Here is a 21623-nt window from a genome sequence, read left to right as displayed (position 1 = left end):
TCTAAGGAACTAGCAGGACATGTCTATAGCTGATTTGAGGAAATAGAGTCCTTGTGACATAGGTTCTTGAGAGGACGACTTGATACAAATACGGGTTGGAATGGAAGGTAGTATTAGGTCTGTACTATTTAAAGCACCGGATCTATACACAGCTTAAGAAGGAATCTTAAGGAACTAAAGAACTTATAATAGGGTCTAGGTTCCGGTGTATGCGCTTTAGCTTGATTTCTGATGGTTTTCTTGTGTGTTTCAGTATGGTGGATACCCGCGGTTTAGGCTCCAGTGCCCCCGAGAGGCCGAGTGCCAGTGATGATGAGATCCCCAGGATTGTTGTCGTTAAGGTGGCCGCAGCAATCAGAGGGGTTGTTCCAGATATGTATAGGTCAATCAATACCATGATGATTGAGACTTTTGATGAGCGATATGTCACCGTCACTGAGGATGTTGTCGCAGCCACTGCAGTTGTTTCTGCTGTGAGACCGTAGGGGTGATTCGTTGTGGTATCGAGAGTTCAACAAAACGAAGCCACCCGATTTTGATGGGACCCAGGATCTAATTGTTGTTATGAGATGGATCTATGATGTTGAGGGATGTTTTTACACTTGCTCCCGTTTGGAGAATTTGAGGGTTCGTTTCGCATTGAATTTGCTTCGCTTGGGAGCGATGGATTGGTGGAAATTTGTGACAGATGATTATACTCTTGTAGAGCATTCTGTAGTGACCTGGGAGAGATATACTGAGATGTGCAAATATGAGTTTGTTCCAGTGTTTGACAGAGAGGAAGAGAGAGGGAGGGAGAGAGAGAGAGAGAGAGAGAGAGAGGTTGGCCTAAGAGTTCCTGTCTCTTAAGCAGAGGATATAGACAGTGACTGAGATCACCAGAATGTTCCATGAGAGGGCCCTATTTTTCGTTGAGCACGTGTCGAATGAGTAGGCACGTGTGATTCGGTATTTGAGTATTCTGAGGATGGATATCCGTAAGTTTGTGGCGAACACTACGTATCGTACATTGGCTGAGCTACATACAAATGCCATGAGGAGAGAGATTGAGCTGGAGACCCAGGATGGGGAGGAGATGGAGACCCAGGTGAGAGATAAGATAGCAGTATAGTCGCAGCTAGAAACTAAGTGGCCCCAGCCCACTGATCAGAGAGTTGGAGGCCAGAAGGGCCACACTTCCGAAAAGTGTGGAAACGGACATGAGGGACCCTGTCAATCAGGATCGGATTACTACCTGGGTGACAAGTAGGGGAATTTGGCTAGGTATTTCCCCAAGGGATTTCGGGTTTGCTTCAATTTCAACCAGATGAGTCACATGAGGGTCGAGTGTCCTCAGCTTGCATCTAGGGTGGTTTAGACTCCAACCCCACGACCTTGCGTATTATTGATGGCCAGCAGGGGAAGTCCGAGGCGCTAAGGGCTCGACAGAGAGCATTTTAGTTAATAGAAGAGGGAGCCCAAGAAGCTCCAGATATTGTGGTTGGTATGTGTTCTTTATTATTTATGATGATTTATTTATGTTGCTTATATTATGGATTGTGTAGGTACTTTTCTTGTGAATTATGTACCTGCATGTGTGCTGTTTGACTCGAGTGTGAGTCGATATTTTGTGTCATCATCCTTTTGTCGCAAGTTTATACGAGCGAGACCTTGAGCAGGCCCTTGAGAGTCTCTATACCTGACGAGTGTCCGGTCTCTGCTACTGATATCTACTGGGGTTATATGTTAGAGATCTTCGTGTTGGTTATCTGATAAATCTTATCCATATTGCTATGGGAGATGTCTGTGTGATCATGGGTATAGATTGGTTGAGCCGGTTTGGGGCTCTGATTGACTGTGAGCGTTAGATGGTGACAATTCGACACCCTAGTGGGGGAGTGTTCACTATCTACAGTGAGGGTACTAGGTCGGGATTAGCTTTCTACTTTTTCGCTTTGGGAAATAGAGTTTGCAGCATGGGTGTATGGGATATCTGGCATATGTAGTGGATACTCGGGTTGAGGAGAAGGGATCAACTTCTATTTTTGATGTTCATGTGGTACACGATTTTCCCTATGTTTTTTCCGGTGAGTTACCAGGTGTGCCTTCTGTGAGGCAAGTGGAATTTCGGATCGATCTGATTCCGAGTGCGGTGTCGATTGCCACAGCACCGTACCTCCTTGCACCTCCTAAAATATAGGAATTATCCTCTCAGCTACATGATCTATTAGGAAAAGCATTAATTCAGCCGAGCAGTTCTCCTTGGGGAGCACCGATCCTTTTTGTCAGAAAGAATGATAGTTCACACTAGATGTGAATCTATTACCAGGAGTTGAACAAGTTGATGATGAAAAAACATTATCCATTGTTGAGGATCGATGATCTCTTCAACCAGCTACAGGGTCCCTCTTGGTTTTCCAAGATCGATTTGAGGTTCGGCTACCATCAGATAAGGGTGTGAGAGGAGGATATTCAGAAAAAGGTCATCCGAACTTGCTATGGTCATTACGAGTTCGTGGTGATTCCTTTTGGGCTCACCAACACATTGGTAGCATTCATGGATCTCAATCATCTCATGAACCGGGTGTACAGGCCCAAGTTAGATCGATCGGTGATTGTCTTCATTGATGACATTCTGGTCTATTCGAAGACCAGAGAGCAGCACGAGGAGGATTTTTGCAATATTCTTGGGGTTTTGAGGATAGAGAGGCTCTATGCCAAGTTCTCCAAGTGCGAATTCTAGATGCGTGAGGTTTGGTTTCTAGGATACCTCATCAACCAGAACGGTATAATGGTCGACCCAACCAAGATAGAGGTGATGCTGCAGTGGGAAGTGTCGACATCTCCATCTGAGATTCGGAGCTTCCTCGGTTTGGCAAGATATTATCGGAGATTTATTATAGATTTCTCCAGGATGGTTGTTCCTCTCACCATGTTGACAAGGATTGTGTTTAGTTGGGGACCAAAGCAGAGGCATCATTTGAGACTCTCCGCCTGAGACTATGTGAGGCGCCAATACTTACCCTCTCTGAGGGAGTTGAGGATTTCATGGTCTACTATGATACATCCATTGGAGGGTTGGATGCGGTGTTGATGCAGAGGGGGCATGTGAGTGCATACTCTTCGAGGCAGCTGAAGCCTCATGAAGCGAAGCATTCCATGCATGATTTGGAGTTGGGGTTTTCGCCCTCAAGATTTGGCACCACTATCCCTATGGTGTTTGGTGTACTATCTACACGGACCATAAGAGCCTGAGATATCTTATGGATCAGCCTAACCTGAATATGAGGTAAAGGAGGTGGTTGGATGTAGTGAAAGACTACAATTATGAGATTTTGTATCACCCGGGCAAGGCCAAGGTGGTGGCTGACGCCTTGAGCCAGAGGGGAATGAGTGCCCTCATTCATGATATATGCATAAGGATGACTGTGATGAACCCAGTTTTAGTGATTATCAAAGAAGCACAGTCGGAGGCCATAAAAGAAGAAAAATAGAAAAATGAGCGGGTGATCGGCCAGATTTTAGCCTTTGATATCGACAGCCGAGGGATTTTGACTCTTCATGGATGGGTTTGGGTACCATATGTAGGTGGGGCCCGATGAATTTTGACGGAGGATGCCCACAAGTCGAGATTTTCTATTCATCCAGGGGCTACCAATATGTATCTTGACCTGAAGCATAGATATGGTGGCCATGTATGAAGAGAGATGTGGCCTGGTTTGTGGAGCGACGTTTGACCTGTTGGAAGGTCAAGGTCGAGCACCAGCGCCCTCATGGTAAATTGCAACCTTTGGAGGTTCCCCTATGGAAGTGGGAGAAGATCATCATGGATTTTATTATGAAGTTACCGAAGACTTCGAGAGGTGTTGACGCTATCTAGGTGATAGGGGATCGTTTGACGAAGAGTGCTCACTTCCAAGCCATTAGTGCGAGCTCTTCATCAAAGGTGGTGGCTTGGCATGGGGTGCCAACTTTGATTTTTTTCGGACCAGGTTGTGCGTTTTACTTCCAGGTTTTGGAAGAGGTTCCATAAGGATTTGGGTACCCGGCTACATTTCAGTACTACATATCATTTGCATACTGACGGACAAAGCAAGCGGATTAGTCAGATGCTCGAGGATATGATGTGTACTTGTATTATTGATTTTAGTGGGAGTTGGGACCCCTATCTCCCGTTGGTTGAGTTTTACTATAACAACAGCCATCATTCCAATATCGGTATGCCTCCATTTGAGCTTATGTATGGAAGGAGATTTCGGACTCCTGATTGTTGGGGAAAGGTTGGACAGAGGGTCATGGGGAGCATGGAGGTAGTGATCAATATGACCAAGCTTATACAACAAGTTAGGCAGAGATTGTTGGTGGCTTAGAGCCGCCAGAATAGTTATGCGGATCGGCAGCGCTTTGAGCTAGAGTTTCAGGTGGGGGATTTGGTGCTTCTGAAGGTGTCACCCTGGAAGGGTGTTATCTGCTTCAGAAAGCGGGGCAAGTTGGGCCTTAGTTTTATTGGCCCTTTCCGAGTTTTGGCCCGAGTAGGCAAAGTGGCTTACTAGTTGGAGCTACTAGAGGAGTTAAGACAGATTCATGATACCTTCCATCTTTCCCAGCTAAGGAAGTGTATAGGTGACAAGACAATTGTGGTACCTTTGGAAACCATTCAAGTCGACGATCGCCTGAACTATGTTGACAAGCCCGTTTCAATTCTGGATCGGAGAGTGAAGACCTTGAGGAACAAGGTAGTGAACTTGGTTAAAGTTCAGTGGCAACACCGGAAAGGCTTGAAGTGGATGAGGGAACCTTAGTATGAGATGCGCGAGCACTATCCTGAGCTATTTATTGAGGATGACTTCGAGGGCGAAGTCAAATTCTAGTGGGGGAGAATTTTAATATCCGATTATCAGGTATTATCATTTCTAGCTCTTAATTTTATCAAAGTTTCATAATTGGTCCCTTCTGGTAAAAGCTTCGTGTTTTAGTCATACGTTGGGTGTACTAGAGGGTACGCGTAGTGTACTCATGTAATGCGGGATCGCAGATGTTCTGATAGTACGTTAGGCGTACGTGTGGTACGACGGGCGTACTAGCAGATCCACAAACGAAGGAGTTGTTGCTTGAAAGCTTGAAGATCCACAAACGACTCCTCATTGTGCATCTTTTCCAGGTATAAGGTTTATACCTTGATGAGTTTTCTATTTGATCTCCATGGATGAGTTTTATGAGCTTTTTGTCCCCAAGTTTGGATCCTTATGAGTTTGGAGCATTCCAGATAATATTAGTTGTTGTAACATCCCCCTCTGGCACGTATCACAATATTGTCCGCTTTGGGCCACTCGGCACGAGGACTTCCCAGGGGGTCACCCATCCCGGTACTACTCCCGCCCGAGCATGCTTAACTGCAGAGTTCTTATGGGATCTGTTGCCCTCACGGCTTTAAAACGCGTTGTGATAAGGAAGGTATCCACACCCCTACCCATCCCGGTACTACTCCCGCCCAAGCACGCTTAACAGCAGAGTTCTTATGGGATCTGCTGCCCTCACGGCTTTAACATGCGTTCTGATAGGGAAGGTATCCACACCCCTTATAAGGAATGCTTAGTTCTCCTTCCCAGCTGATGTGGGATCAGATCTAACCCACTTTCACCCCCCCATTATAGGGTTCGACGTCCCCGTCGAACACATCGACCCGTGCCCTGGCTCTGATACCATTTGTAACACCCCCCTCTGGCACGTATCACAATATTGTCCGCTTTGGGCCACTCGGCACGAGGACTTCCCAGGGGGTCACCCATCCCGGTACTACTCCCGCCCGAGCACGCTTAACTGCAGAGTTCTTATGGGATCTGCTGCCCTCACGGCTTTAAAACGCGTTGTGACAAGGAAGGTATCCACACCCCTTTATAAGGAAATGTTTCGTTCTCCTTCCCAGCCGATGTGGGATCAGGTGCAACCCACCTTCACCCCCCATTACAGGGTTCGACGTCCCCGTCGAACACATCGACCCGTGCCCTGACTTTGATACCATTTGTAACATCCCCCTCTGGCACGTATCACAATATTGTCCGCTTTGGGCCACTCGGCACGAGGACTTCCCAGGGGGTCACCCATCCCAGTACTACTCCCGCCCGAGCACGCTTAACTGCAGAGTTCTTATGGGATCTGCTGCCCTCACGGCTTTAAAACGCGTTGTGATAAGAAGGTAGCCACACCCCTTATAAGGAATGCTTAGTTCTCCTTCCCAGCCGATGTGGGATCAGATCTAACCCACTTTCAAGTGGGTTAGATCTGATCCCACATCAGCTGGGAAGGAGAACTAAGCATTCCTTATAAGGGGTGTGGATACCTTCCTTATCACAACGCGTTTTAAAGCCGTGAGGGCAGCAGATCCCATAAGAACTCTGCAGTTAAGCGTGCTCGGGCGGGAGTAGTACCGGGATGGGTGACCCCCTGGGAAGTCCTCGTGCCGAGTGGCCCAAAGCGGACAATATTGTGATACGTGCCAGAGGGGGGTGTTACAGTTGTCCTTTCATGCATTTTAGGACTTGTAGATTCATAAAAATGTGTAACACCCTGTTCTAAATCGTTTCCTAATGCGTGGTGGTGAGCTTATGACCGATTATCATCAAGCTTAGGGCCTTTAAAGAAAAGAGATTTAGACCCATTTTGGTGTGAGTAATGTAATTTGGATGATTCGGGTGTTCGATTAGTGTTTTAGAGCCAAGGGGTATTTCAGTAAAGTTTCGGTTCAGGCTTTTATGGAAATTGGATTTTTGTTTGCAAAGTTTTAAGGAAAATATGAGTAGATAGAAGTGTAGAGCTTCTCATTACCTCTTCGTGGATATAAGTATCGTCAGAAACTGTCTTATAATGAAAACGTTATAGCCTTCAGAAGATTCATGGTTTTAGGATTAGATTGAGTACGCGGGGCATACACATGTGTACGCATGGCGTACTAGTGCTAAGGTCAGTACACGGGGTGTACAATGTTGTACGTTGGGTGTACTAAGCAAATTGAGCGCGGGTGCTTTAAAGGGTACGTTGGGCGTACCAGAAGTACGTTGGACGTACTCCAGTCAGACCCAAACCTTAATTTAGGGTCTTGGACCCTATTTAACCTCCTTAACTCACCACCAAACCCTATTATCTTCGACCTTCATCCCACCAAACCCTAGAAACGAAACCATATCCCCCATTGAGTGGTTTTTGATCTTTTGGTGGTATTTCATGTTTTTTGTTGTTCATAAAGGAAGAAGGAACTTCTTGGAGAAGTGCGGGATTGCTTGAAGCTTTTGGATCCAAGTTTGTTGCATCTTGATCTACAATTTGGAGGTATAAAGTTTTTATCTTGATAATTCTAGGTGTTAGATCTAGTTTAAGGAGTAATTTGGCTTCTTTTTGGTCCTTAGAGCCATCCTTGCGAGTATAAGCTACTTCAAGAGCTTAGAATGATGGATCGTGTCCTTTGGGTCGTCCCTTATTCATAAAAATGTCATCTTGATGAGTTATTTTGGATCATGCATGAGTTTGGATGTTTATTATGGATGTTATTAAGGATTTGGTCCCATTAAGCTATGTAAAGGAATAAAGTTGCCAACTTTACGTGTTAAGACATCTCATTACGGTCATATTTGAGTTTGGAAGTCATTGTCTTAACCATTAAGAGCTTAAAATAAATTTTTGGTCCCTGATGAATACATTTGGGCGTATGCAGGTAATACGCTCAGTGTAATGAAGGTTTTGTGCATCATTCGTTTGTACTCTATGCTTCAAGTGTGAGTACGTTGGGCGTACCATTCTGGTACGTGGGGCGTACTCTTCAGTTTGCCATTTTGGGCTTTTTGAGATTTGGGCCTTGTTGGGCCATTGGACTTCTGACTTTGGGCCATGGATGGACTTAGGGTTTTCTTGGAAGTAGGTCCATGATGGTTTTGGGGCCTAATTGGGTTATTGGGCCATAATGGGCTTTTATTGCTTTTAATGTGGGCTTTGGGTTGCCATTTTGGGCTTTTGTGCATTTAGGTTGGACCTTTGTTATGGAACAATTAAGAAAAGGGTAAAATGGTCTTTTACCCTTTAGGATGTTGATTTATTGAGTGGGCCTCGGATTTTGGGTTATCAGGTTAATTATTGATTAAGATCGTATTTATTGTCAGTTGGCGCGAGGTTATTCGGTTCAGCGGCCCGAGCAGTTATTTGATTATCAACGGATTGAATTGAGTCTCCTCACTGAGTTTAGCAGGTCGAAGGCACCAATGTCAGCCCATGGTTTATATGTTAGGATGCTAGATTTCTGTGTGACTCTTGCATGTGTTATGTGATGGTATAATTACCGGGCAAGGCCTGATGCCAGGCAGGGCCTGATGAGTATATTGTATGCTAGTTATCAGTATGTGTTTTTATGCTATCGGGAAAGGCCCGATGCCGAGCGAGGCTCAATGACTGTATGGTATGCTATTATCTTTGTGACTATCGCAAATGCTATTATGATTATATGTTTATATGATTATATGTATCTGGAGGAGCTTGGTGATTGACAGATCTGTAAACTGAGCGGGGCTCGATGTCGGGTGGGGCCCAAGGCCAGGTGGGATTCGCGGACGAGCGGGGGCTCAGTATGTGTTTATTATGTATGGTATCCGGTATTTTGAGTAACTTACTAAGCTTTGTACTTACGATTTTTATGGTTGTGGTTTTAGGAACATCCGGTTCGAAAAGGAAGGGTCTGGCTTGATCGCAGTGCTTCCACCCATGTTTCCGCATCATGATGATTTTGGGATTGTACTCTGATAACTTCTTTCTTATAAAAGTAATTATGAATATCTGGATAATCAAATATTGAATGTTGACTTAAAGATAATTAGTGTTTTGGTTGAATTAAAAATGAAATTTTTACCTCATAATGTCGGGATGTTATAAAATGGTTGCTTGATCTTTTCCTATGGCCCATGGAGGAGTAAAGTGACTTAGAGTGTGATGTAAGTTAGAGTTTGTAGCATTTGGTCCTTTCTATCCTTGCAAAGGCTTAAAGTCAACAACTTTATGGATTAAGACACCCTAGGATGGTCAGATCTGAAGTTGGGTTAGATGTCTTAACGGACTAAGACACAAAAATTGGTGAAATTGAATCAGACGGAGTACATCGGGCGTACTCCTGGATACGCCCCGCGTAGCCGGTTCCGTCCCCGATTGGTCGTTGTTCAAGTAGTACACCCATCATACACCTTGGGAAGTTGACTTTCATTGACTTTTGACTTTTGGTTAAGATTTAGGGTTTTGGACCATGGGAGGGGCAAAATGGTCTTTTTGAACTTAAAGGACTTAGTTGAGGGATTTTGACTGGTGAGTGAGTTTTAAACCTTAATTATTAATTAGGGTTAATTATTTCGTTGATTAGGTGGAGTCTAGTTCCGGCAGTTCGGGTGAGAGATTTACTTGTTGTCGATATTAGGTGGGTCTCCTCACTTATTCTTACGTGTGTGGTAGAATAGTTGTATTTGTGATAATCAGTTGGGTCGACTGTTATTTTTGTATTATGTTGTTATGTATGACTGATATTGTGGATAGGCTCCAGGGTTGCTGATAACCCATATGGCATGTTGTTGCCCACTGGGACTATTGATAGTCTCCACGGTTTCTGATAACCCATAGTCATTTATTTATGTTGTGTTATATGTTGTATCTTGGGGAATTCATTAAGTTTCATGCTTACAGTTGTTGATTTATGTGTTTCAGGTACTTCTGAGGACCGCGGGAAGGCGAAGATCTGATTGTACACACTTGCTGGGAGATTTGTTACTGGGCCAGTTTGAGATACTTTGATATTTTATGATGATGTTTGTTTTAGACACTTATGTTTTTGGATGAGTTGGTTTGTGAAAATTATTTTGGGAAATTAAAAATGAAAATTTTGGTTTAAAGTGACTTATAGATATTTATGATGTTATAGATATTTAAAGTGATAATAGATCTTATAAGATCATTGTTATAGGATCAGTATGTGATGATCGAAGGGATGGATAACTAAGGGTAAAGTGACTTATAGATATTTATGATGTATTGTTGGATGACAGTTGGTTTTGCATGTTATTAATTATGGATTAATATCATAATAAAATTATGGGATTGAAAACCCTATCTATCCCACCAGGTTTCCAACCTGAACCACTCAATTTATATGCATCACATGTTGCGGTGTTAAGAATGTTAGATACTCGAATAGGATGTCGAGCGATTAAAGAGAAGACTTGCAATAGTGTTCATGACAGTTAGGTCTTTACATTGTAACTATGTTGTGTATTGATTATGACATTCTTAAAGTTTTATTATTTTGAAACAAACAGTTGTACTTAAAAAAAATTTAATATACTGGGATTTTCCGCAAATAAATATGTTATGGGAGTAAATTATAGGAATGGTCCCTATGGTTTGGTAGAATTCTCAGGTTTCGTCCCTAAGTTTAAATTTTGATAGGTTACATCTCTGTGGTTTGTGAAACTTGCACTGCAGATCCTTGGTCCATATAAAATGACCAACTTACCCTTTCTTTTTTTTCTTTTAACTATATATATATTATTGTCTTTTATTTTTATTTTAATAGAAATAATATATGTTATTTATATAATTAGTTTTGTTTTTTACAATCAATTATCTAATTTATATAAAATCATATTATTATTATTTATTTATTTATTTATCTTTGTTTTTTTTGTTTAAAATTTTTTTAATAGTTTTGACGTTTTATTTAAATATATTTTTTAATGATTTTTTGACCTTTTATTTGTTTAAATTATATAATGATTTTTTTGATCTTTTTTTTCGAATAAACAAATTAAAATAATAACTCGAATAACTATCAATCTTCCAACAAAATTATTTAATATTTGCTTTTTTTCTTTTTCTTTTAACCATATATATATATATATATATATATATATATATATATATATATATATATATATATATATATATATATATATATGTTTACTTTGTTTTTTTTTTTCAGAAATAGTTATACGAAAAAATATAATTATTTAGACAATAAATGAAAAAACACTAAGATATAAACAAATAATGTAAACAAAAAACACATAAAACCATAAAACACATATATTAACATAAATGGACATATAATATGGTAATACAATTAAAAAAATTGAACATAAATGAATATAAATAAATTAAATGAACGAACATAAATTAACATAAACAAACATTATAAACGAACGTTCACGAATATAAACGAACGAACGAGACAAATGTTCATGTTCGTTAGTTTAACTAAACGAATGATAAATTTTTTTTTCATGTTCGTTCATTTATTAAATAAACAAACATAAACGAACTTCCGCCGAACAATTTACGAACGGTTCACTAAAAGTTCAGTTCGTTTACATCCTTACATATAAGTGAATGATGTAAACAAAAAACACATAAAAAACAACATTAAATAATTATATTGGACGAACAAAATGTCAAAAAAAACATTAAAAATATATTTAAATAAAACTTCAAAAAATTTTAAAAGATTTTTAAACTACAAAACAAAGATAAATAAATAAATAATAATAATAATAATAATAATAATAATAATAATAATATGATTTTATATAATTTAGATAATTGAATTTAAAAAAATTATAAATAATCTATATTAATTCTATTAAAATAAAGATAATATATATATATATATATATATATATATATATATATATATATATATATATATATATATATATAAATTGTTAAAAGGAAAAAAAAAGATAATTTGGTCTTTTTATATGGACAAAGGACCAACATTGCCATTTTTAGAAACCACAGGGATGTAACCTATCAATTTTAAAACTTATGACCAAAACTGAGAATTCAATCAAACCACAAGGACCATTTCTTTAATTTACTCTATGTTATGGTTTTAAAAGCGTAAAGAAAAAAGAAAAAAATCGGCTCTGGAAAATAAGGGATGTCACATATGTTGACCATAAATAAACATTAACATGCATTGATTTTCTTTTACACGAGATTCAAAGAACTCTATCGAAAGTAATTTCACCCTCAGGTAATCCATGCTTACTCAATATCGACTTTATCGTATTGCTTACGTTACCCAATCGACGATGTCACAACTCTGTTTTGTCATCACGTAGCTCCAAAGATTAAGATACAGTCATCATCCTTGTCACCGAATTGCCTTCTAGAAAAAAAAAATCCATGTAGTAGTTTATCTTTCATTAACACAAGAACACCCATTGAGACTTTTACTCGATCATCTTCACCATAGTATTTGAGTCCATGTTTACCAAAAGTTCCAAGAGAAATTAAATTATTCCCGAAAATCAAGAACATACCAACAATTTATATTTTTGACCATATTGTCATGTATTTTGATCTGCACTATGTCACTAACTTTGAGACGCCATATCTCAACATTACATGATATTACCTTACCGTTCTATCCGTTAAAGAAAACGAATAAATCACAAGAAAATGTCATATGATGAGATACACATGTGTCTAAGACCTAAGTGTTTGTATAATCAATCGTACATATAGTCGAAACATCATATATACATGTCTTATTTATCAAAATTGTATTGAACTAGAGAAACACTACCATTGTTGCTTAATTCAACCTTATTGTTTCCGTTTTTGCGTTGTGGCCAATCTGCTTTAATATACCCCCCGTTCTTTACACCGGTAACATTAGTGGAAGCTTTACTTAAAACTTAACTTTCCCTATTTACACCTTCTATTTCTTATGATGTACCCCTGCTTACAAAATGACCTAAATCAAAACCCTCTTCACTACCCTAAACATTATGTTTTAAATCCTTGGACAACAAGGCATCCTTCACGTCATTAACACTCATCATTGCTCTACCATACAATATGATATCAATGAAATTCTCATATAAATTCGACAAATAACACAATAGAATAAGAGTTTGATCGTCATCTTCAATTTTAACTTCAATGCCTTGTAAATCATGAATAATGCAATTATAATTGTCCATACGATCTTTTACATGGGTACTATCTATCATCAGAGCGTATACAAATGTTACTTCTAATATAGTTGATTAGTGAGAGGGTTATTTTGATACGTGTCACAAAGTTTCTCCCATAACCCATAACTAGTCGTTCGATCCACGACCTTATGTAGCGCTTCATCAATCAAACATAATAGAATTGCATTGTGCGCTTTTTCCATAATATTTGATTTCGTATATGTCATCATCTCATTTGGTAGTTTCCCATCTCTTTCCAATGTTGTTGCACAACCTGTTGAACCAAAAAGGGCCTTCATCTTCACCCTCCACAATATCAAGTCATTCAATGTAGGGAAGATTTAGGGTTTATGGTGGAGATCTGGATACCAACTTGGATTGTGATATCACTTTCCGAACTGATATTTTTACCATATGTATAGGTTACAAGAAATTCAGCCTAGGATAATCCAAGTGGACACTTACGATTCTAAGCATAGAAATCGTAAGCCAATATGCTAGAGGATTCTGTAAAAGTATGATGAAAACGAGAACTTAAGATCGTAACCCTCTTCTGAAGAGGAAGAATTGTTTATATATTAAACGAGATTAGGGTTTCTTAGGGTTGGGCCGTCATTAGTTGTTGTGGAAGCAAGTCATGATAACCGGATTTAATGAGGAATTAGGGTTACCAAAACTAACGAGTTTCGTTAGTTTTACCATAATCACCCTCAAGAAATTTCCCTTAGACCACGCCAAAGGGGCGTTGCCCCTTTAGAAACCCTGGACCCAGGGGCGCTGCCCCCAAACCCCCGACTAGTCGTCGAACCGACTTCTAATTCGATCTTATACATGTGTGCACTCTGCATAACCCCATACATATATTAGAGTACAAATTATAAAGCCCCTTAGCTCACATGTTAGTTCTAGTTACTTAAAATGACACGGTGACACTAAAATCACCAACATTCAATCCACTCAACTTCTCCAAATAGAACTTGTAAGAGGACATCCTTCAAACATGATATATGGCCATTTGACACAGAGAATTAATGTCGTTCGGTCGGTGTGACCTTTATCCATTTGCAGGAACCGGAGAACTCTTTCTATTAGTTGATTGTTTAAAGTGATACAATGGGAACCCTTACTACAAATATTTATAATTGTAAAACTATAACTATAGGTTCTAGCCCATATACAAGAAAGTTTGGGGTAACAACACAGGCATGTAGCATAACTATAGGTTCTAGGCCATATACAAGAAAGTTTGGGGTAACAGCACAGACATGTAGCATAACTATAGGTTCTAGCCCATATACAAAAAAGTTTAGGTAACAACACAGGCATGTAGCATAACTATAGGTTCTAGCACATATACAAGAAAGTTTGGGGTAACAACACAGGCATGTAGCATAACGGTACTCTACCTACTCCAAACAAGTATCCCCTCAAAATTATCATTCAGGTTTCTTCACTTTATTTTGAATAAGGTTATTTATTTGGATAATCAAATTCCAAGTCACACTAACATTTTATCTAAAAGTTGTTTTCATGTTTGTTGTTCTTTGAATCTTTTAAAGTTTATAGTGAAATTTTGGAGACTAGTCGAGAGTCATATGTTTATAGATATAATAAAGCCAATGAGTAGCGACATGTTAACTACTCTATAAAAATAACGATGAGTAATGGGATGAAGAACGCCAAAATATGATCCACTTTATTGGATACTTTATATAATGATGTCAACTAAGTAATATTATTAATACGCAAACTATTGTTGAATAACTGCCAATGTAGTTTAAAAGACAATAAATATTGTAAGGGTTTATACTGGCTATATCTACAAAGATAAAGGCGTAACGTACACTTACAAAGATCAATAAGTAACTTAACGTGCACTTTATAATAAATAACAAAGCAACCATTAAATTTTACTTATATTCTTTTTTAGGAAAGTGAGTGTCGGGGGAACAAAGAGAATATACACTGATTAGAACAAAATAAAACTATTCTTGTTATATAAAATTAATATACCAAGCACGTATCTAGTGATTAATCATACTATCAAAAGCAAACAATATTTCTATTAAATTATCGTTTAAATAGTATCTTAAAACAAGTTAATTAGTCGAGTTATATGCTACCAAAAGGCGTTAAGAAAACAAACAAAAGACAAGCTGTTATTTTTTTGGTTGGTAACCAATCACAGTTTATGGTTTAATATTTTTTATAGGCAGTGTCACTCGCGAGAATAAATTAATTATTTATTCGGCATTATTAGGTATCTTTTAAAAAACTATATTTTTCGTTTAAAATTCTTATGTATATTACCATATTACATTAAATCATTTAATATGTAACGGTATATTTTATTTGTTTTATAAAATTATCAACATTACGATAATGTCAAACAAGGGAATATTATTTTACTACAAGAGAAAACGAAAATATATTGATTGAGAAAGTTTTACATATTGTCTCCACAAATGGCGCACCAAAACCTCTTCTCACATGCTTCGTACCAACTTTATTTCCAAATTCCACTTATTGCGTTAGCCAATCTAGAGACATTATCATCATAACCCAAAAAAGAACATAACGACATTCACTATTTCAATTCTAGTAAAACTTTTTTATAAAGACCTTTGTTGTTAAGTTTTCATTTGTTTCTAACACAAACTGATTTAAGGGTCGTTTGATAGTTGCGTCCTGAGTTAATGTTGATTGAGTTAGAACTTTTGAGTTTTGACTAGATCCGTATCTGATTAAAACTATATTGTTTTATTATATATTTAACTAATTATGATGATGGACTTTAATTAAGTTCCTTCATGAAATAGTTCAATTACAACATACAACCTTCTTACCTTCTCACTTCACAAAGAGAATATGTAAAGTGCAAATTTCAAAAATATAGACAACCAACCAACTTACAAACTTCACTAAATATATCAAAACACAAACATCACACCCACTCAAAACATCTAATCAGATTCATCCTCAGATGTAACCTCAGATTCCTCATCTTCTTCTTCATCATCATCAATCTTGACAGGTTTATTACTAGAAACCATTTTTGACAAAGCTGCAGATTTACTCGCTCTTTGTGATCGAACACTCATCATCACAGGATTCACAGGAGCAACAGTTTCGTCTTCATCATCAGAAGACGATGATTCCTTTTCACGTACCCGTCTCCGGGCCCGCACCGGCTTTGTTGACCTCGGGACAGGTGTCGGCTCCACGTCCATCGACGACTCATCGCCATCGATACTCACTTGTACATCCAACTTCTCTGTTAAACACATAAAAGTTAAATTATGAGTGAATTACAGTTTCAGTCCCTGAGTGTACCGATTTTTACAATTTTGGTCCTAAAAATGCTTAATAAAAAAAAAATTACCTAACAAAATATTAGCTTGATCCACAGGCAATGGTTCATCTGGGGTTTTATCTAACGACTTTAACTGGTCAACCATTTGTTTGACTTCCTTTAAAGTTTCTTTATCCGATGAAACAGATTCAGCCACACGATTCAAAAGCTTCCTCATTAACTTTATCGCCACTTGTTCTAATCCCCTAAAACGAACCAATACAAGCACTTTACAAATAGCTGAAACATAAGCTTTCTCTGCAGGACTTTTCTTCTTCTGAAAACTCAAAACCTGTACACCACAAAAAAATATAAATCTCAATTATCAATTTGGCAAAATTACAAGAAATAGCAACATACTTTTACATTGAATGATTTTTTTACCTCAGCTGTGATGTGTATAGCAAGGCCTTCTTCTCCAAAGTCAAAGTCATCAGTTGACTCGTTGACTTTTTTGTCAATCTCCTTTGGATAAAGTGGAGCCTGTAACATCTGTAACATGAAACGGGAGGCTTGGATCGCACGCTTGCGCATGCGGGATACTACCGCGGGGGCCCCACCTGAAACACCGTTGATTCCAGGCCACATTGATCTCATGACAGGGATGAAAGCCTTGCATATACATTCCTTGTGGTTCACAGATACAGATGGATAATGCTCAAAGAACACAGATAGACATTGTTTTAACCTATTAAAAAAAAAGATCAACTTATTTTGAATGAATTTATAAAGATATATAAATATATTTAAATTAAAATCAAGACTTACGTTTGAAAGTCAGCAGTTGTGTTGCTGAAGTAAAGAGTAATGAGCTTGGCTAAAAGAATAGGATGTGAAGAAGATGAAAGCGTGGGGTAATTTTCACTTAAAAGGAGGATTTTAGCAAAGCCTTCTGCTAAAACGGGTTGAACCGATTCGTTTTCATCGGTTTCCATTTTCCCAAAATCGTTTTTTTCAAATCCCGCGTATAACAAATCCATAATTTCAATTTCCAAATCCTCATTTGTCTCATTCAAATCAACTGGATGAATGGTTTTCGCTTGTTCTATGAATTGCGACGACAGATTTTGGTTCATGGATTTGTCGACAGCATCAGGCCCATGCCACGTGGCAAGATCCATCAAAGACTTACTCGCCATGCTACTTACAGGAGATGGTCCTTTAATAAACGAAACCCTCAATTGTTTAACTAATTCTTCTGTTAAATTTCGTTCCAAAATCCCAAAAAGACCCAAACATCTGATCGCAGCTCGTTGAACGTCAAAATGAATGTGTTTCGCCTACAAAAAGTTAAAAAAGAAACATTAGATTTCAAGAAAAACGAATACACAGATGTCAAAAAGACGAAAGTACCCCTGGGAGAAGTAAAGAATGGAGAAGTTCAGAAGGTTCGATGGGTTTTCCAAACATCCAACGTAGGGATTTTGTGTGTTCGAGAAGAAGACCAATGACAGAAAGACAATGCATCCATTCCAAAAAATCCGCTGTTCTTTCTCTACAAGGAATAGCAAGATCTGCTATAACGCCTAGAATGATTTCTTCGAACTCTCCTTGTGACGCGTGTACTTTTTTAGCAAGCCCAGAAACTGCATCGGCCCAATCACGTTCGCCACCTAGACTAATCCCATCTCCGATAACAACTTTCACACCATCGTCATCTACTTCATGGTCAAGAGGGCTTTTTAGTAATTCCAACACAAATACTGCTGCGACTTTTCTGTTTGTAGCATCAGAGAAATCAAGCATGGAGCCGAGTATGAGAAGTTGTCTTGCTATAAACCGATTAGCTTGTCCTGAAGGAATCAGAAAGTCAGATTGTATGAATTATGAATTATGAATTATGAAATCAGGGTGATGAAAAAGATTGTAAGTTTTGTAAAAAATTTCACACCTGCAGCGATATGAGTTTTGATTAGTTCGATGTAGTCAGAAACGGATTCTGGAAGAATCTTTTCGAGAAGATCGTTGCTATCGGAAGCTTCTGATGCGTATACAGTGGCTTCAGTGCCAGTTGTCATTGCAGCATCAGACCCTTTTGATTGTGCTTCTGTCTGTAGATGTTTGCATAAAGTTCTTAAATACAATGCAACTTCAGCATCCACTTGTTGCACATTTTGCCCTGAGATACATAAAAAGATAACCGAATATTCATTCAAAGAAGGAAAGAAAGGTATAAAAGAAAAAGAAAATGTACATTTTTGACTTACCTTCAGTTGTGTTGCTGTTTGATGGTATGAATTGGTTGATAGTTTGACCACCATGTAACTTGACTAGACCAGATTTCAATAACGCCTCCATTACAGACACTCCAATGGACTCATAAGTTTCTACATCAAGAAACTTAAGAAGCTCAATTGGGTTTCCATTGCATGACTTCATAAGCCATTCATCTTTTAGTAACTTAAGACATTCTTTGGTGACAGCTGCAGAACGATCAGCAAGTCCCCTTTGGAGTATAATTGTCCTTTGCTTAATGCTATAGAATTCATAGAATTGGGAGTTAAAGTAGAGTGATTTAATAAAAGAGTGTTATATGATTATAGTTTTGTAAGTGCATACAAAGTACCTGAGACTCTGAAGAGGGAATTTACTGGCTAAAACACAATAAGCAGCTTTTCTGACAGATTCATTCACATCTAATGTGCAATTGATGATTGCTGTTGATGTTGCGTTAGAAGCTGGTAAGGATAGAAGTATGGTTTTGCGAACATCCTGATGTGTTGGGAAAAAGGTGTGTGAGTAAGAGATGAAAGAATGAGAAGAGTGGAATGTAGAAACTAGGGTAAAAAACTTACGTGATTCTGTTCTGAGGGTAATGTTTCGAGTAATAGTTCAAGAATGTCGCTGTTTTCTGCGTCGTTTGCAAAACGGGATAAAGCCCTAACAGAATAGGTGCGGATTACTGGGACTTTATCCCCCACACGAACCTTGATGCAATCGATTACTTCATCCCACAACTCATCACTCACTTCTGCATCGTCTGGCAATCGCATTATGATCTGACAATAAAGATTCCATCGAGTGAGAAATAAATAAAGATGGAGACTAAAACAGAAACAAGTAAAGTAATAAAGTTGATCTACTCAAATTCACATAAAGTATCAATGCATATATAATTTCATTAGTCCATCCTAGTGAATAAGAACACTCAGCAACAACGATTGATGTGGACATTCGAATGTCAATTGTATCTATAATTCGTTTAGTAGAAAAAAGGTAATAAATACATCAACCCTTAACAAAAATGAGCTATATATGAGTTCTAAATGTCAAAATGCAACTTTGATATGAATTCTACCACGGTACTAGCAGAAACATCATTTCATATTTCTTGAAAAAATATAACTCATCAATTTCCAGATCAGACTTCTCTATTTGGAACTGAAAATAACTCTTTCCAGATTCTCACAGTAAAACCGACATAAATTGATATAATGACTCTATCACCAAAATATTTGCAACTCTAAAAGCCAATGACAGACCAATATAGTCATAGATTTTCAGTAAAATTAGCTAATAAATGCACATCCATGTATCAATTTCATAACAAGAGTAGACAAGTAACAAGCATAACTCTCAAATAACAACAGAACACAAACGAATACCTCCGAAATGATCTGGCAGGCCCTAAATCTGGCAGTTCTGCTGGTAGCAGCGGTACCAGCCATGAGAAGCCGCAAAAACCGTTCAAAAAATTCATCACAGTCCTCGGAATGGTTAGGATCGCGTAGGCAGGAGAAAATGGCAACAAATTGAACTATCCGTTCGACAGAAGCGATACGGCGCTGGGTGGTGAAGATAAGGGTTAGGTTTTTAGAGAAAGCATCGAAGAATTGAGCAAGAGGAACTGAAGAACGGAGAGCAGAAAGATCTTTGAGCTTGCGGATGTGTGATGCTCGAGATGCTCGAGCGTCGTTAAAAACCTTGGCAATCTTTTGCATCAAGTGCTTCTCTTCAGGAATTTCGACGGCCATTGTAGATGCCTCTGAAAGCAAATCTGAGGAATTTTCTCTGTTTCTCTCTCTAATCTGATTTTCGAATTGAAGAGCGGGAAATGAAAAGGCTTGAAAGTTTTATTGGGCCTAAAAAATGCTTCTGAAACTGAAAGCAGCAGATCCGTGGTTTTTAAAATCGATTATGGGCCCCGTCCGAATCCAAACCTCATAACACGAGCGCTTTTCGTTTTGATTTATAAAATAGTATTACAAAATACAAATAGATCCACCAATTTGATACCCGACACAAGCAAGACATAAGTCTTTATGTATTGATATTAGAAATTTATGTCGGTGATTTAGTATTATCAACATCTTTTAGTATAAATAGATTTGCTATTGAGACAAATTGTGTTATGTTTGCTATATGATATTGAAAGTGTGTGGTGTATACTCAAAATGTTAATTATGAACTCAGGAATACGGAGGTATGGAGGCAGCACCCTTGGGTACAGGGTTCCAAGGAGCAGCTCCCTAGCGGGGTCTATGAATAGCCCCTCTACAGGGTCCAAGGGAGAGAAATGTTCCAAAAACAGAATCCTCTACTTTAATAAAAGAGTATCGTCACATGTCATCTTCTTAACCCCACACAGATTATTTTCCCGCCTAAAACTTTTATTGTGAAATACCAAAATACACTTCGTCCTATTAAAACCCATGCTTATGGTTTCCGTTCCGGTCACGCTTGTCTATGTAAAAGTTGTATGTGATCCCACAAAATGAACAATAAATCTTCCACAAATCAAGCTAAATAGCAAGAAATCAGGAGCATAATTTTGAATGAGATCTTCTATCGTCTTCCAATATATGAGCATAACTTTGAATCAGGTACAAACTTATTGATTTCCCAAAAACTCTTTCAATTTTTGTCTATCGGCTATGCTTTCCGATTCCCAGTTAAAAATTTTCAAATTTGAGTTTGATTATCCAAAGATTATTCCTATTTGGAGAAACAAGAATACAATGAAGCGAGCATGTTCGATTGAAAAAGAGATGATGACCCTTACTGGTTAGGTTGGATCGAAGAAGAGACGACAAGAAACTGTTACTGGTTAGGGTTGTTGACTTAGTTTTTACACTAATTTCATTTTTGGAGTTTGAGTAATCCATAAAACATTTGTAATATTAAACATCGGTTCTTTGATTAAGTCGTTCCTTTTATCACTTGCTTTACTATGTGTTCAAAACTAGTAATCTAGGTTTCTACCACGTATTATATGTTAGAATTGACAAGTTTTCTTCTAATTTGAATGTATATATCCACAATCGGGAGTGTCAAGTGCAATTAGGGTTCTT

General features: G+C 38.3%; 1 protein-coding gene and 1 pseudogene across 1 annotated transcript; both read right to left on the bottom strand.

The window, feature by feature from the left end:
* Positions 1-5304: 5304 nt before the first annotated feature.
* Positions 5305-5422, bottom strand: LOC145033040 (5S ribosomal RNA; annotated as a pseudogene).
* A 10346-nt stretch (positions 5423-15768) lies between these two features.
* Positions 15769-20372, bottom strand: EMB2656 (ARM repeat superfamily protein). Its single transcript, XM_078980254.1, has 10 exons — positions 19938-20372; positions 19128-19331; positions 18899-19044; positions 18540-18808; positions 18224-18451; positions 17686-18125; positions 17101-17612; positions 16717-17020; positions 16363-16624; positions 15769-16254 (listed from the first exon to the last, which is right to left on the bottom strand). The coding sequence occupies exons 1-10, from the start codon at positions 20304-20306 to the stop codon at positions 15944-15946; spliced, it is 3045 nt and encodes a 1014-aa protein (XP_078836380.1). The 5' UTR covers positions 20307-20372; the 3' UTR covers positions 15769-15943.
* Positions 20373-21623: the final 1251 nt, after the last annotated feature.

The sequence above is a fragment of the Lactuca saligna genome, chromosome 2 (genome assembly GCF_052625555.1).
Source record: "Lactuca saligna cultivar CGN05327 chromosome 2, ASM5262555v1, whole genome shotgun sequence".
In the NCBI taxonomy this organism is placed as follows: domain Eukaryota; kingdom Viridiplantae; phylum Streptophyta; class Magnoliopsida; order Asterales; family Asteraceae; genus Lactuca; species Lactuca saligna.
Note: the sequence above shows the minus strand (reverse complement) of the source record. Positions and strands in the feature narration are given on the sequence as shown.